The 17,952-nt window shown below is 43.9% G+C and overlaps 1 protein-coding gene across 6 annotated transcripts in view; it reads left to right on the top strand.

Annotated features, from left to right (window-relative positions):
* Positions 1–260: 260 nt before the first annotated feature.
* Positions 261–17,952, top strand: part of TBC1D15 (TBC1 domain family member 15) — a 97,985-nt gene continuing 80,293 nt past the window's right edge. For 2 of the 6 annotated variants that reach the window (XM_073327762.2, XM_073327761.1), the window contains exons 1-3: positions 263–404; positions 17,078–17,176; positions 17,443–17,517. In XM_073327762.2, coding sequence (XP_073183863.1) covers positions 381–404; positions 17,078–17,176; positions 17,443–17,517 — 198 coding nt within the window. In that variant the 5' untranslated portion in view covers positions 263–380. Of the gene's footprint in view, positions 405–17,077; positions 17,177–17,442; positions 17,518–17,952 lie in introns of all 6 variants that reach the window. The other 4 variants (XM_073327765.2, XM_073327763.1, XM_078851124.1 and 1 more) reach the window with 3 other exon arrangements.

The raw sequence follows: 17,952 nt of genomic DNA, 5'->3' as shown, positions 1-17,952 counted from the left end.
GTATGCGAGGCAGGGACACGTCTATGCGGGGTCCGTGGTGGTGTGTAGGGGAACGGCCATGCCCTAGCATGTGGGAGTGGGTAGGGGCGAGCTTCGCCCGCGGCGGCGGCGGCATCGGCCGCGCCCCCACCCGCAGGCGGCCCAGCGGTGCGCCGGCAGCTGCCGGGAGAGAGGCTCCGGCGGGGCGAGCGCGAGGTCAGGACAACCCCGCCCCCGGTTCGCCATATTCGCCTTTCTCCGCCGCCACGAGGCGAGCTGTCCGGGGCGCATGCGCCGGCCGCTTGGCCCTGGGGCTCGCGAGAGGCGGGGGCTCGAGGTTGTTGTGAAGCTGTTGGAAGCACGTGAAGCGCGCAACGTCATCATAAACACTAGTAGGGGAAATGGCGGCTCCTGGGAGCGGAAAGGTAACGGGGGAAGGGGGCGCCTGCTGCCCGCCGGCTGGATCGAGGGGGAGGGGGCGAGGCCTGTGCCGACGGGAGCGCCCGGCCCGGTCCGGGTGCCGCCGCCGCGTGTCTGTTTGTCCTGGGCTGGTGGGGGAAGCGAGGCCCGGCCCCTCGTACTGCTGGGCTCTGTTGCTCCTTAGCCCTGGCGGGGCGGGGGGCAGCGGAAATCCCTTTTTGCTGCTGGGGGTGTCTCCCTAGGCCGTGGCGCCCAGTGTGTGGGGGGGGATGTCCCTGTAGAGCGGGGGGAGGCCGGGCATCCTGCGCTGGTTCGCTGGGGACTCCTTGGTGGGGGAAGGGAGGTGCTTGGTGACAGACAGCGAGCGCCTTGCTCCCTCCCGAGCAGCTGGTGACATCGGGTGTCTGGCCCCGACTGAGGCGGCGTCTGTCTTGCCCGGGCCCGCCAGCCTGTCCCGCTGCAGCCCCAGCGTGTCCCCAGTGCTGGGGGCGGCGAGTTGTTGCTCGGCCCTTGCTCTGGCGGAGGCAGCCCCGTTCCACTCGCTCGGCGGTGTGTGTGTGTGTTTCCGAGGAGAATGCCAGGCTGCTGGTCAGTTTGTGGCTGTTTAAAATCGTAGCGCTTTTGTGAAGAAGTGGAGTTGTCCCATTGTCCTTGGCCATGGTATCCTGGTGTTTAGCAGCCGCGCTCTTTGGCAGGCTTGGTTGGGTTTCACTGACGTGGGTGTGTCCACCTTTTGATACTTTGGGATGTAGTGTGGTCTGTAAAGAGAAGATAGTTTAACATAAATCTAATAATTACGTTAACATGAATATCTGTGTTCTTTGATTCATGGTCGAGCCCGGGATGGGACTTTTTTTAATCCCATCTGACTCTGCAATTCCAACTTCCACCTACTCCTGCATTGTTTCTTGCATTTTTATCACACTTCCACCTGCAAAAACCTTAGATCCTGCCAATCCCGCAAGAGAGACTGATACCCCCATGCTACTAAAAAACAAACAAAAAAAACAAACCATGGTCATTTAGTACATTATATACATAATTAGAATTCAGACACAATTTTTATATGCTGAACTGATGAGAGATTTAACGTTTTACAGCAGATTACTAAAGTCTGGGTTTTTTTTTTTTTTTGCCCACCTAATTCCACCCACAACAAAGTATTTGTTTTCTTTGAATTATGGTTATGATTCAGATTCATTTTCAAATAGTGACCGTCTACATTAAAACACTCGTGCGCTTCAGTTCTCTGTTCTTCATTGCAGTCATCATGTTTTTCTGTGCATGCAAGTAACTACAGCTAGTGTTTTTTTGGGAATGAGGACCTTCTTCCCTGGTGCTTCTGATTATATGCCTCAGCATGGGTACCTTTACCTATTTCTGCTGCTTACCAGAGGCCAGTTTGTTTTCTTTGTCTTTGGGAATGGTCTCCAAGGCCATGTCTACGCTACTGGGTAAATCGACACTGCTGTGATAGATGCGGTGGTGTCGATTTAGCGGGTTTGGTGAAGATACCCTAAGTCAATGGGAGAGTGCCTCCCGTCGACATAGTGCGGTGTAGACACTACTGTAAGTCAACCTAAAATTATGTCGACTTCAGTTATGTAACTTATGTAACTGAACTAGTGTATCTTATATCGACTTACAGTGTTAGTGTAGACCAGCCCCAAGGGATTTTCCTTATAAAACAATCATAGGATCATAGAATATCAGGGTTGGAAGGAACATCAGGAGGTCATCTAGTCCAACCCCCTGCTCAAAGCAGGACCAATCCCCAACTAAATCAGCCCAGCCAGGGCTTTGTCAAGCCTGACCTTAAAAACTTCTAAGGAAGGAGATTCCACCACCTCCCTAGGTAACGCATTCTAGTGTTTAACCACCCTCTTAGTGAAAAAGTTTTTCCTAATATCCAACCTAAACCTCCCCTACTGCAACTTGAGACCATTACTCCTCATTCTGTCATCTGTTACCACTGAGAAAAGTCTAGATCCATCCTCTTTGGAACCCCCTTTCAGGTAGTTGAAAGCAGCTATCCAGTCCCCCCTCATTCTTCTCTTCCGCAGACTAAACGGTTCCCTCCCAGTTCCCTCAGCATCTCTTCATAACTCATGTGTTCCAGTCCCCTAATCATTTTTGTTGCCCTCTGCTGGACGCTTTCCAATTTTTCCACATCCTCCTTGTAGTGTGGGGCCCAAAACTGGACACAGTACTCCAGATGAGGCCTCCTCAATGTCAAATAGAGGGGAATGATCACGTCCCTCGATCTGCTGGCAATGCCCCTACTTATACAGCCCAAAATGCCATTGGCCTTCTTGGCAACAAGGGCACACTGTTGACTCATATCCAGCTTCTCGTCTACTGTAACCCCTAGGACCTATTCTGCAGAACTGCTGCCTAGCCATTCGGTCCCTAGTCTGTAGCGGTGCATGGGATTCTTCCGTCCCAAGTGCAGGACTATGCACTTGTCCTTGCTGAACCTCATCAGATTTCTTTTGGTCCAATCCTCTAATTTGTCTAGGTCTCTCTGTATCCTATCCCTACCCTCCAGCGTATCTACCTGTCCTCCCAGTTTAGTGTCATCTGCAAACTTGCTGAGGGTGCAATCCACACCATCCTCCAGATCATTAATGAAGATATTGAACAAAACCAGCCCGAGGACTGACCCTTGGGGCACTCCACTTGACACCGGCTGCCAACTAGACATGGAGCCTCTGATCACTACCTGTTGAGCCCAACAATCTAGCCAGCTTTCTATCCACCTTACTGTCCATTCATCCAGCCCATACTGCTTTAACTTACTGGCAAGAATACTGTGGGAGATGGTGTCAAAAGCTTTGCTAAAGTCAAGGAACAACACATCCACTGCTTTCCCTTCATCCACAGAGCCAGTTATCTCGTCATAGAAGGCAATTAGATTAGTCAGGCATGACTTGTCCTTGGTGAATCCATGCTGACTGTTCCTGATCACTTTCCTCTTGTCTAAATGCTTCAGAATTGATCCCTTGAGGACCTGCTCCATGATTTTTCGAGGGACTGAGGTGAGGCTGACTGGCCTGTAGTTCCCAGGATCCTCCTTCTTCCCTTTTTTAAAGATGGGCATTACATTAGCCTTTTTCCAGTCGTTCGGGACCTCCCCTGATCACCATGAGTTTTCAAAGGTAATGGCCAATGGCTCTGCAATCACATCCGCCAACTCCTTTAGCACTCTCAGATGCAGCACATCCGGCCCCATGGACTTGTGCTCGTCCAGCTTTTCTAAATAGTCCCGAACCACTTCTTTCTCCACAGAGGGCTGGTCACCTCCTCCCCATGCTGTGCTGCTCAGTGCAGCAGTCTGGGAGCTGACCTTGTTCGTGAAGACAGAGGCAAAAAAAGCATTGAGTACATTAGCTTTTTCCACATCCTCTGTCACTCTTTCCTTGACTTTCTTCTTGTTGCTAACATACCTGAAGAAACCCTTCTTGTTACTCTTAACATCTCTTGCTAGCTGCAACTCCAGGTGTGATTTGGCCTTCCTGATTTCACTCCTGCATGCCCGAGCAATATTTTTATACTCTTCCCTGGTCATTTGTCCAATCTTCCACTTCTTGTAAGCTTCTTTTTTGGGTTTAAGATCAGCAAGGATTTCACTGTTAAGCCAAGCTGGTCGCCTGCCATATTTACTATTCTTTCTACAGAAACCAAGGTTTGTTAGAAAATCAAGTAAAAATAAAAAGTTGTGGCATAAAATCTTATTTTAAAGTCTGAAAAGCTACCTCACTAGATAGGATACTTTATAATTAGTCTGTTTATGGACAAATACAGTTTTTACATTCTTGGAGTTTGTGTATTTTCAGTATTTTGGCTGTTAGATCTTTCCCCCTGTGTTACCATCTCACACTCATTGGTACAGTTGTCATTAGGGAGGTTATTTTCTCTTGTGTGCTTCTTTACATGGTGTGAACATTCTGTTACGCTGTATAGGTGGGAATATTCTGTGTTACGTGCATAGCCCTCTAATTAAATATATTGGTCATTAAGACCAATATACATTTTCCATTATGTGAGTTTATTCAATATTTGATTTCAGCCATCTCCAGTCATTTGATATGTGCTGCTTCAAAGGAATCTCTGTAACCTTCATGGAATTAGAGGCCTTTCTGTATATCCTCTAAATCTAAGGCATCGCTTAACAGACAGATTGATGTAGGGCTTCTCTACACTTAAAATGCTGCTGCAGCAGCACAGCTGCGCCACTGTAGCACTGCACTGAAGACACCACCTACACCAATTGGAGGACTTCTCCCGTCGGCATAGGTACTTTACCTCCCAGAAAGGCAGTAGCTATGTCAATGGGAGAAGCCCTTCCATTCAATATAGTGCTATCTAACCTGAGAGTTAGGTTGGCATAACTGTGTCCCTTACAGGTGTAGATATTCCACACCCTTGAGTGATGTAGTTATACGGACATAAGTTGCTAGTGTAGACCAAGCCTCATAGTATGCTGTGAGCAGAGGCCTGTGCCTGCATGGAGTTCTTCTGAATGTTAGGCCTTGTCTAAATTAGAGTGTTTTACCAGTGTAGCTATGTCTGTTAAGAATGTGATTTTTTCCCCCCACTCCCCGCGCCTTTCACATTTCTAACTGACCTAGCTATGCCAGCGAAAGCTATGCAGGCAAAAAGACTTTTTGCTAGCATAGTATATTACATTCAGGGAACTGGTTTAAGCTGTAGCATATATCTGTACTGGTAAACCCTTTTAAGTATAGACAGGGCCTCAGTTATGGTTTCACTGTGCTGAAGAGATAAAGTATAACTCTCCTTTACTCATAATTCGAAAGTTTCTGTTTATTCTTAATTGCATTTTATATCCATTATAGAACTTCTCTTGCATAAATGCTTACAGTAAAATTTACTTATTACTACCTGAGGCTCTTCTCCTGTCTGTGCTTAAGAGACTTGTATTTTAGTTTAAATATCACTGTTACTGTATAATTATTCTAATAGCTCAAGACACTTTCAATGCATCTATGGCAGGACTTGAAAAATTTGCTTATTTCTGTCAAGTAAGAAACCTTTACTGTGTGTGTGGTTCCCATAGTTTCCAACTCGGGCAAGCTTTTCAGTATTGGGTGGATTTTTACTTAAAGCCCCAACTCCTGGAATGAAATGAGAATTCCACTTTAAATAAATAAATAAAAAAGCTGATTTTTCTAGTCCTCATCATTGCCCTGAAAGCGCTCGAAGACGTGAGCCCTGAATGCTCCAAAAGCAGAAGCCCCATAAAGACTCAGTTTATTTTTTAATTTTTTAAAAAAGCTTCTGAATTCTAAGCCATCTCATGATCTTTTAGGGGCCTGATTGATATTTTTTGAATGCTTATGGTTGGCAATACCAGAACCCAGACCCCTCAATTTCTGCAGAATTTAAGCTTTAATTTAAAAATAGTGTTTGAAAGATAAGCTTCCAGATATGAACTGTTGCACTGCTTTTATCTTGAGTCTTCAGCCTCAGTTCTTCCTCAGCCCACTGCTCCTAGGAAAAGCCTTGCAATAGAGAGATTTTGATGACTGCTAGCACTGCTTCATCATTTACTAGGGTTACTGTACCATAGAATACCTGTTTAGGATTGATTCATTGAGACCTTTATGTCCATTATAGTTGATAAAACTGGAGTACCATGTCTCCACTCCTTTCCAGACTTGTATTATCCATGTGTGACTTCTTATTGAGTTAGGGTTTTTTGTTTTATTTAAGTCAGATATGGACATTCTTTAGCATGGTTTGGTTTGGCATCACAAAAGCTGTCATTAGAACTGAACAGATTTGTGTGATAGACCCATGGTTAAAGTTGCAACTATTCCAGATAGTTGAAATATAAAATAAGTAACTGTTTAGTTAGTACTTAAACATTTCTATCACCTGGTCTGTACTACACAATTAGGTCAACGTAAACTGCCTTACATTGACCTAATTATGTCAAAAGAAAAGGAGAACTTGTGGCACCTTAGAGACTAACAAATTTATTTGAGCATAAGCTTTCGTGAGCTACAGCTCACTTTGTCGGATGCATGCAGTGGAAAATACAGTGGGTAGATTTATATACACGGAGAACATGAAACAATGGGTGTTACCATACACACTGTAACGAAAGTGATCAGGTAAGGTGAGCTATTACCTGCAGGAGAGCTGGGGGGAAAGAACTTTTGTAGTGATGATCAAGGTGGGCCATTTCCAGCAGTTGACAAGAACGTCTGTGGGGGTGGGGTGGGGGGAATAAACATGGGGAAATAGTTTTACTTTGTGTAATGACGCATCCACTCCCAGTCTCTATTCAAGCCAAAGTTTGCAAATTAATTCCAATTCAGCAGTCTCTCGTTGGAGTCTGTTTTTGAAGATTTTTTGTTGAAGAATTGCCACTTTTAGGTCTGTTATCGAGTGACCAAAGAGATTGAAGTGTTCTCCGGCTGGTTTTTGAATGTTATAATTCTTGACGTCTGATTTGTGTCCATTTATTCTTTTACGTAGGGACTGTCCAGTTTGGCCAATGTACATGGCAGAGGGGCATTGCTGGCACGTGATGACATATATCATACTGGTAGATGTGCAGATGAACGAGCCTCCGTACTCCTTTTGTACTCCTTTTCTGCCCCAAGTACTCCTTTTCTTTTTATGGATACAGACTAACATGGCTGCTACTCTGAAACCTGTCATTATGCAAGGCACTGAATTTAGCCGTATGGAGTGGAAATCTATCAAGTTCATGAAAAAACTCATACAGATACAGACAGACATCATCTTCCTTTCCAAATGCAAACTGATGGACATCATACCAAAAGGACTGAAGGTAAAAAATCCATTACAATCTACATACCACACAGACTATGCTGACAGCTTGTGCCACACACTCTCAAAGAAACTGCGGAACCACCTGATCAACATCCTCTACAGCAAACAGGGAAAGATTAAGAGTGAGCTCTCAAAACTGGATACTCTCATAAAAAAACAACCTTCCACACAAACTTCCTCGTGGCTGGACTTTACAAAAACTAGACAAGCCATTTACAACGCACACTTTGCTTCTCTACAAAAGAAAAAGGACACTAAACTACTACATGCCACAAGGGGCCACAACAGTGGTTCCCTTAACCCACCCAGCAATATTGTTAATCTATCCAACTATACTCTTAGGACAGATTCTTCTGCTGGGCTATCTCGGGGCCTCTCCTTCTGCCCCACCACCTGATTGAGTTCTGTGGTGACCTAGACTTCTTCTTTCGACGTCTCTGACTCAAATAATATTTCCAACACACCTCTGAAAAACATACTAACCCACAGAGACCTTTCTACCAAGACTACAAAAAGAAGGATTCTGGGTGGACTCCTCCTGAAGGTTGAAACAACAGACTGGACTTCTACATAGAGTGCTTCCGCCGACGTGCACGGGCTGAAATTGTGGAAAAGTAGCTTCATTTGCCCCATAACCTCAGTCGTGCAGAACACAATGCCATCCATAGCCTCAGAAACAACTCTGACATCATAATCAAAAAGGCTGACAAAGGAGGTGCTGTCATCATCATGAATAGGTCGGAATATGAACAAGAGGCTGCTAGGCAGCTCTCCAACACCACTTTCTACAAGCCATTACCCTCTGATCCCACTGAGGGTTACCAAAAGAAACTACAGCATTTGCTCAAGACGCTCCCTGAAAAAGCACAAGAACAAATCTGCACAGACACCCCTGGAACCCTGACCTGGGGTATTCTATCTGCTATCCAAGATCCATAAACCTGGACGCCCCATCATCTCAGACATTGGCACCCTGACAGCAGGATTGTCTGGCTATGTAGACTCCCTCCTCAGGCCCTACGCTCCCAGTGCTCCCAGCTATCTTTGAGACACCACTGACTTCCTGAGGAAACTACAATCCATCCGTGATCTTCCTGAAAACACCATCCTAGCCACTATGGATGTAGAAGCCCTCTACACCAACATTCCACACAAAGATGGACTACAAGCTGTCAGGAACAGTATTCCCGATAATGTCACGGAAACCTGGTGACTGGACTTTGTCCTCACCCATAACTATTTCACATTTGGGGACAATGTATACCTTCAAATCAGCAGCACTGCTATGGGTACCTGCGTGGCCCCACAGTATGCCAACTTTTTTATGCCTGACTTAGAACAACGCTTCCTTGCCTCTCGTCCCCTAATGCCCCTACTCTACTTGCGCTACATTGATGACATCTTCATCTGGATCCATGGAAAAGAAGCCCTTGAGGAATTCCATCATGATTTCAACAATTTCCATCCTACCATCAACCTCAGCCTGGACCAGTCCACACAAAAGAGATCCACTTCCTGGACACTATGGTGCTAATAAGCGATGGTCACATAAACACCACCCTATACCGGAAACCTACTGACTGCTATGCCTACCTACATGCCTCCAGCTTTCATCCAGACCACACCACATGATCCATTGTCTACAGCCAAGCTCTATGATACAACCGCATTTGCTCCAATCCCTCAGACAGAGACAAACACCTACAAGATCTCCGTCAAGTGTTCTTACAACTACAATACCCACCTGCTGAAGTGAAGAAACAGATTGACAGAGCCAGAAGAGTGCCCAGAAGGTACCTACTACAGGACAGGCCCAACAAAGAAAATAACAGAACGCCACTAGCCATCACCTTCAGCCCCCCACTAAAACCTCTCCAGCGCATTATCAAGGATCTACAACCTATCCTGAAGGACGACCCATCACTCTCACAGATCTTGGGAGACAGGCCAGTCCTTGCTTACAGACAGCCCCCCAACCTGAAGCAAATACTCACCAGCAACCACACACCACACAACAGAACCACTAACCCAGGAACCTATCCTTGCAACAAAGCCCGTTGCCAACTGTGTCCACATATCTATTCAGGAGACACCATCATAGGGCCTAATCACATCAGCCACACTATCAGAGGCTCGTGCATCTGCATATCTACCAATGCAATATATGCCATCATGTGCCAACAATGTCCCTCTGCCATGTACATTGGCCAAACTGGACAGTCTCTACATAAAAGAATGGACACAAATCCGATGTCAAGAATTATAACATTCAAAAACCAGTCGGAGAACACTTCAATCTCTTTGGTCACTCGATTATAGACCTAAAAGTGGCAATTCTTCAACAAAAAAAACTTCAAAAACAGACTCCAACGAGAGACTGCTGAATTGGAATTAATTTGCAAACTGGATACAATTAACTTAGGCTTGAATAAAGATTGGGAGTGGGTGTGTCATTACACAAAGTAAAACTATTTCCCCATGTTTATTCCTCTCTCCCTCCCCCCACTGTTCCTTGCCCATTCTTGTCAACTGCTGGAAATGGCCCACCTTGATTATCACTACAAAAGTTTTTTTCCCCCCAGCTCACCTTACCTGATCACTCTTGTTACAGTGTGTGTGGTAACACCATTGTTTCATGTTCTTTGTGTATATAAATCTCCCCACTGTATTTTCCACTGCATGCATCTGAGAAAGTGAGCTGTAGCTCACCAAAGCCTATGCGCAAATAAATTTGTTAGTCTCTAAGGTGCCACAAGTACTCCTTTTCTTTTTGCGGAGACAGACTAACACGGCTGCTACTCTGAAACCTAATTGTCACTGTCTATACTGCAGTCTTGTCCTGGCAATGTAAGTGCTGTATGACACCAACATAATTCCACCTCCATGAGAGGTGTAGGGATTATGTAAGTGTAGTTAGTGCGATGTAGTGTCTGTGGACTGCATTACTAATATCTGCTGTTAGCTTTCTCCAGCGGAGCCATGAAATTGACAAGAAAGCTGGGCAGCTAGAACTGAGCTCCCTTCGCTCGCCTTTAGAGCTGGTGCAAGAATGGACCCAGCTCCCAAGGACTTTCTCTCCCCCTGCTCTCAGCTGGGAATTGGCTGTCTTGTCATTTTCACAGCTCTATGCTGGAGCTGTGAAATTGACAAGGCTTCCTAGCTCATGGTGGGGAGCAGGTGGGGGCTGAGGTGGATGAGAAGACTGGGGAGCTGGACTCCGCTCCCCAGGGGCAAGAAGCCCCGCTTCTGGTGGGGAACTGGGAGGTGAGAAGCCCTGGGAGGCCAGCTGGAAGGCTGGTAATTTGTGGGGCAGCCAGGCTCCTGGCAGGGAGCTTCCAGCAGAGCTGAGAGAGCTGGGGCTCTCAGCTCCCCACACTGTTTCTCTTAGTTTGGTGGAAGTGCTCCTGGTGAGGATGTGCACCACCAACCCATGGAGGGTAGTGTGGACATGCACCACCGCAGTAATTACTGGGGTGACTGTAAGTTGACCTAATGTAGGTCGATTTAAGTTTTTAGAGTACACACACCCTGAGTATTTTCAGTATATAGATACATTTTCAGGGCATAGACAGTTACCATTCACAATGTTTTGCTTAGCTAATTTATGATGTGCATGCATGTTATTCTAAACTGTAAACTTCAGAATCTTTAAAAGCTTGCACTTTTATCATGATCTGTATAACTACCTTTCTGTTTCCTTTCCCATAATTAAAAAATAAATAAAATGAAATTGCCATAGTGGTATGTTTTTTGTGATAAGCCTCATGGTTCAGACATAAAAGGAAGTTGGAAAGCTGGTGCTTACACGGTGGTTCTTTTCTTAGCATACTCATATTGACAATTTGACCCATCCAAGGAATTAAAGGAGAAGAGCACCAGATATGGAAAAAACATTAATAGTTAGTGGATAGTTTCCATTCTTGGAATATTAATGAAGGAAACATTTTCCTCTTTGGCCTGTTGTGCTTGGAAGTAGTTATGTAAAGTGTAGTCTTATTACAATCAATTGTTCTACTTCTGTTTCAGTACAATGTAGCATAACTTTTAAAGTTACTAATCATCATATGCTGAGATATAGTCAAAGAATACATTCATATTTTTCTTAGGCATTTTCAAAGGTCTTAATTTGCTGTTCCAAGAGTGACCTGCATGTTCCAGCATCTTAGTTGGATAGCAGCTGCATTACATTAATGTATATGGCTTTCACACCAACATATTAACATTCTGATAATTTGCAGTAGTTAAGCTAACTGCTGATGGCTTTCTTTTTATTTTTTCTTGGAAACTGTGAAATTGTCTAAAATTAGATAATTTGGTAAAGATTCTGACCCAATGCAATGAACAATTTGTACTTCCAACAACTGAAGGAAAAATCTCAGAGAACTAGGAAAGTGTTTGTGAAGGTGAAGAGACCACATTTGAGTATGGCAACAGCCTATCTACGTGCCCCACATTTTATACTTTTGCCATGTAAGGGAGTTTTGATTTGGCTAAGACTGAGGGCTACTCAGAAGTTTTTGGGGCCCAGGGCAAAATGGAGAAGAAAGAGTTTCAACTACAGGCTGAGCAAGTGCAGAATGGTGGTAGAGTGGGCATTTGGACGTTTAAAAGAGCTCTGGCGCAGTTTACTGACTCGGTTAGACCTCAGCAAAACCAATATTCCCACTGCATGACGTCAGAGAACATTTCATCACGAGTGCGTTTTTTTCGCCTTCTAATCTTTGCTAGCCTTTGGGAAGGAGAAGATCCTGTGATCCTTGAAACGCATGCAGCTGGTGGAAGGAGGAAAAAAAAAAAAGGGACAGTGGTATTTAAAAAGACACATTTTATAGAACAATGGGTACACTCTCTTTCATGGTAAACCTTGTTGTTAACATTACATATGTAGCACATGTGCTTTCATTACAAGGTCGCATTTTGCCTCCCTCCACCACGTGGCTAACCCCTCCCCTTGGCTAACAGCGAGGAACATTTCTGTTCAGCCACAGGCAAACAGCCCAGCAGGAATGGGCACCTCTAATGTCCCCTTAAGAAGAGTACCCTATTTCAACCAGGTGACCATGAATGATATCACTCTCCTGAGGCTAACACAGAGAGATAAAGAACGGATGTTGTTTGAACGCCAGCAAACATACACTGCAATGCTTTGTTCTGCAACGATTCCCGACTATGTGCTACTGGCCTGGCGTGGTAAAGTGTCCTACCATGGTGGACGGAATAAGGCTGCCCTCCCCATGAACCTTTTGCAAAGGCTTTGGGAGTGCACCCAGGAGAGCTTTATGGAGATGTCCCTGGAGGATTTCCACTCCATCCCCAGACACGTTAACAGACTTTTCCAGTAGCTGTACTGGCTGCGAATGCCAGGGCAAATTAATCATTAAACACGCTTGCATTTAAACCATGTATACTATTTAAAAAGGTACACTCACCAGAGGTCCCTTCTCCGCCTGGCAGGTCCAGGAGGCAGCCTTGGGTGGGTTCGAGGGGTCCAGGTCCAGGGTGAGAAACAGTTCCTGGCTGTCAAGAAAACCGGTTTCTCCACTTGCTTGCTGTGAGCTATCTACAACCTCATCATCATCATCCTCTTCCTCATCCCCAAAACCTGCTTCCGTGTTGCCTCCATCTCCATTGAAGGAGTCAAACAACACGGCTGGGGTAGTGGTGCCTGAACCCCCTAAAATGGCATGCAGCTCATCATAGTAGCGGCATGTTTTGGGCTCTGACCTGGAGCGGCCGTTTGCCTCTCTGGTTTTCTGGTAGCCTTGCCTCAGCTCCTTAAGTTTCACGTGGCACTGCTTTGGATCTCTGTTATGGCCTCTGTCCTTCATGCCCTGGGAGATTTTGACAACTGTTTTGGCATTTCGAAAACTAGAATGGAGTTCTGATAGCACGGATTCCTCTCCCCATACAGCGATCAGATCCTGTATCTCCCTTTCGGTCCATGCTGGAGCTTTTTTGCGATTCTAGGACTCCATCATCGTCATCTCTGCTGATGAGCTCTGCACTCACCTGCAGCTTGCCACGCTGGCCAAACAGGAAATGAAATTCAAAAGTTCACGGGCCTTTTTCTGTCTATCTGGCCAGTGCATCTGAGTTGAGAGCGCTTTCCTGAGCGGTCACAATGGAGCACTCTGGGATAGCTCCCGGAGGCCAATACTGTCTAATTGTGTTCACAGTACCCCAGATTTGATCCAGCAAGACCGATTTCAGTGCTAATCCCCTTTTTGGGGGTGGAGTAAAGAAATAGATTTTAAGAGCCCTTTAAGTAAAAAAAAAAAAAAAAAAAAAGCTTCATCGTGTGGACGGGGGCAGGGTTAAATCGATTTTAATGCTGCTAAATTCAACCTCAACTGCTAGTGTAGGCCAGGGCTATTACTTTGATAGTGGTTTCACTGCTTCAGTTCTTGAATTCCACTAAGTCTGCAACAAAATGTTTGCAGCTTTCTGTAGAACTTTTCATCAGGCAGGGCTGGAATTGAACAAGTTGCAGAGTTTGAAGTTTCCAAACAAACTCTTTATGTCACACTTGGGTCTGCTGTGTGCACTCCACAAAGACTCAGACTGCATGAACTATGTGGAGAGTAGATTGCCTGAGGATTCTTCTGTAAAATTAGTTTGTGCTCCTTCAGAAATTCTAGCCATGTTGGACCCATTGTCCTGTCTTTGACCTCTACAGTTTTGAAGGTCGATACCACTCTTTTCAAGTACTCTGCATATTGGCTCTGCAATGTCCTTTCTCCCACCCCTGAGTCCTCAGACATCAAAAAGCACTCTTTAATTTCCCATATGTTATCTTGAGTTTGAGCGTATCACAAAGCAAAAAATAATTTGCTCTCTATAGGAAGCATCTGGTTTTCTGGCAACAGTCATATCGTAGTAGAATGCCTTCTGTACATTTTGGATAAGTGTTTTGGATTTGGTTTTAACCGTCTCTTATGAACTCCATTCTGATACCTCAAGCAGTGGTAAAGTACAAAAGAAAAGGCTGTTCCCTTGGTCTCCTGTTTTGCTGTTAGATCTGCAAAATGAAACCAGCTAAAACCAATGTGACATCTAAGATGCATTTCAAAATTTCATGGCTTTTTATGGTTTCTTCCTCAACTTGTTTTTGAAGAGCACCATCAATTCCAGTGTGGTTCTTCAATCTTTTTTCCAGTCGAAGTAGAGTGAAAAATGGACAGACGTGTGCTCGTGGCTTTCAACCCGATCTTAGTTACTTTTGAGTCCATCACCAGACATGCAAAACACGGATACTTTTGTTGTTGTTGTTTACTGCATCCATCAAAAAGACAACAAGGAAAGCAGAATGGTGGTTGAGCATGCTGACTCCACACACAATCCAATTTCTTGACTTTCTTTCTGTCTTTCTTTCTGTCTTTTTCTGCAAGTCATTAGATGTAGCTGTTTAAGCACTTAAAAGGAGTCAAAAATGTGACTAACACAATTTCCAGAGAATTACATACATGCACGTGCGCATGCAGGCACATATAGTCACAAAATCATTCACAAGCAGCTCAATAGTGTTAATAAAATCCATTCTATGCTTTTCTTGCTACATACCTCAAGCAACTAGTATGGTACACTGTCCTCATCAGGAGGATGCCCTCTGCTCACTGGAAAGGAAACTGCAGCCCTCTGCTCATTGGGAAGGCTCTGTACACTGCAGCCCAGGTTGTCTGAGGTTGGTTAATTTCAGCTGAGCCTCTTTCTTGCCAGCCTGGATTTGAGCGGACAGGTTAGTGAAATGGAGAGTCCAGAGCCAGAGGAAAAAAAAGAATTCACCTGACCTGAGCTCGGGGCTGCAGGGAGCTAAGAAAGTAGGTTTAAAAACAAAAATTTGCTAGCCAGACCCCTTCCCCACTCTTCCAGGATTTGATTTCTGAAAACAGCTGGGCCCCTAACCCCAAGCCAAACCGGGGGAAAGAGTGAAGAGGAGCTGAAATCAAGCTAGTTCTACCTTTGATCCCATCTTCATCCTTGGTGCCCCCTTCCCACTGGCGCACATCGCCCTCTCTCATCCCACCACACCTTCCATCCGCGCAGCTCTCCTCACCAGCTAACCTGCCTTCCCAATCCTGCCCACTTCATTAGCCATCTTTCCCTGCATTACAGGGTTTTCTACCTACTATGGAGCAGCAAGAAAGAACACATTTGGGTAAAATAAGCCCTGGCTAATGTGGTGCTCTTTCCAAAGTGTGCCAGACTTTAGCGAAGTATTTAATTAGCCTCCACAGTCTTCTTTTCTTCTCCTGCAGATTATAATGATCTCAGTCCAAGAAGCCCTGGAATGCGATTCCTTCTGAGGACATGTTCAGTTGAGATGTAATGACACTGACTTGGTGTGCAAAAGAATGTAGTAAGAAGAACATGGAATGGATTCTGTTAACACTACTGAGTTGCTTGTGAATAATTTTTTGACTATACATATTGGTGACTTCTTTCTCTGTATGTCACTAATTGGCAGTGAAAGTCGCTAGATTTGTCACTGGTCAGTTTGACACTTTATTTTCTCGCTAGGGAAACCAAAAGGTCACTAAATCTAGTGACAAAGTATTTAAGTTGGCAACAACTTTTCAAAAGCAAATACATTTGTAAAAGGAAAAGGAGTACTTGTGGCACCTTAGACTAACCAATTTATTTGAACATAAGCTTTCGTGAGCTAAAGCTCACTTCGTCGGATGCATACTGTGGAAAATACAGAAGATGTTTGTATACATACAAACCATGAAAAAATGGGTGTTTACCACTACAAAAGGTATGGATTTGTGCTGGAAATGGCCCGACTTGATTATCATAAACACCCATTTTTTCATGGTTTGTATGTATACAAACATCTTCTGTATTTTCCACAGTATGCATCCGACGAAGTGAGCTGTAGCTCACGAAAGCTTATGCTCAAATAAATTGGTTAGTCTCTAAGGTGCCACAAGTACTCCTTTTCTTTTTGCGAATACAGACTAACACGGCTGCTACTCTGAAACTAGTTAGTAGAGGGGATTATTACATTTTATTTCCAGATGTGTACATTTCTCCATTTTGAACAATGCATACTGTTTTATATTTGAGGAACAAATATGTCCACAAAATGAATCACATAATGTTTTATGTTTTCACTTCTCAAAACCTTAGTGTTGAATGTTTGGGGTTTTTTCACTGGGTTCTCCCCCTCTCTCCCTCCCCCCCCCCCCAGCAAAATGGGTGGGTTCAGGTTTACAACGACCCTGGTTTTCATTTCCTTTGGTAGACTTTTGATTAAGGTTATTTATATCAAGCAGCCCAGGAGATCATGCTGAATCTTGGCAGAGAACACAGTGTTCAGATTTTTGAAAATTAATTTGTATATAAAGGAAAATATAATCTCATTCAGCAGATTATACACAATAAGTCTTTAACTTTTACACAATTAGTCTTTAACTTTTGATGCACTTAAATTTACATCATATAGATACATTCAAAGATCACCATTCAGATTCATTTTAAAGATGTAAAATTCTTCCCAAGTAACTTTGTACTACAGTATTTCATTGATCCTATAAATTAATCTTTCAGTATACTGAAGTTGAAATCAAGTATTTTGTGCAACAGCTATTTCTTTTTCCAGAATAAGGATGTGGCAACTCACTTTTTGTGTCTGTGCAGCAGGATTAATTTTGAATTGCAGGACAAATCAAAATTATAGATCAAATTAATTTTATAGTACCATTTTGGTGCTGTAAATCTGATTTTTAGGACATGATAGTAATACTGAGAGTAAAGTTCCCCCTGTATTATCCATCTAGGTATTTACGTTGTCTAAATGTTGCTCTGCCATTAAAACAAGATGTTGATCCATTTTCTGCCCCCCCACCAGGTTGTGTATGAACAAGAAGGGGTTTTCATTCATTCATCCTGTGCAAAAAATGACGACCAGGACAGTATAATATCAGGAGTACTACGTGTCATAGAAAAGGTAATCATTTAATACAGTTGTTAGATTTTTTTTTCCTTACATTTACCTTCAGTGCATCTAACATACCTTTGCAAGTTTAAAATATTAAAAGAAAAATCCTTAGTGTTTGTATTTGTTAATGTACACCATGATGTTTGGCAGCTATACCTAAAATGTATGTATAAAGTAAATCTACATAATTCTTTGCATAAATAGGGAGATCTTCATTTTCTTAATTATAATCTTACTGAGTTTGTGCTGATGCATAAGTGTAACTTGTATTGTAGGAAGCTGAAGTAATAGTAGACTGGAGACCATTGGATGATACTTTGGACTCTTCCAATATCCTCTGTGCTGGAAAGGTATGCTTATTAATTACTTGCATTCACCTTTTCATCTCTCTCTGCAGGTTTTGTATGTATTGTTCATCTGTTAAATTTAGCTAGATGATCCTAAAACTGGAAGTTTACTTATTCAGGGTGATGGTTATTTTTGTTGCTGTAGTGCCTAGGCGCCCTAGTCCTGGACCCCATTATGCTAAGCACTGTTCAGACAGAACAAAAAGATGGTTATGTTTTGCTGTCTGAGTGGAGGGTGCTAGGGTCCAATGAAACCTGATCTTCAGAGTATGAAAGAGGGGAGTGCTACCTCCGTGGATCTGCCTATACGAGGGTTTAAAGATGTTGTGTTAGGATATTAGCTCACACACCCTAACTAAAATGGTTTAAGTTTAGGAGAGAAAATATCTTGATTAAAGCCTAGAGGCTTTAACTGTACTAGTTTGGTATGTGCTAAAA

The sequence above is a fragment of the Lepidochelys kempii genome, chromosome 1 (genome assembly GCF_965140285.1).
Source record: "Lepidochelys kempii isolate rLepKem1 chromosome 1, rLepKem1.hap1, whole genome shotgun sequence".
NCBI lineage: Eukaryota > Metazoa > Chordata > Testudines > Cheloniidae > Lepidochelys > Lepidochelys kempii.
This window is presented reverse-complemented; position numbering and strand designations above follow the sequence as displayed.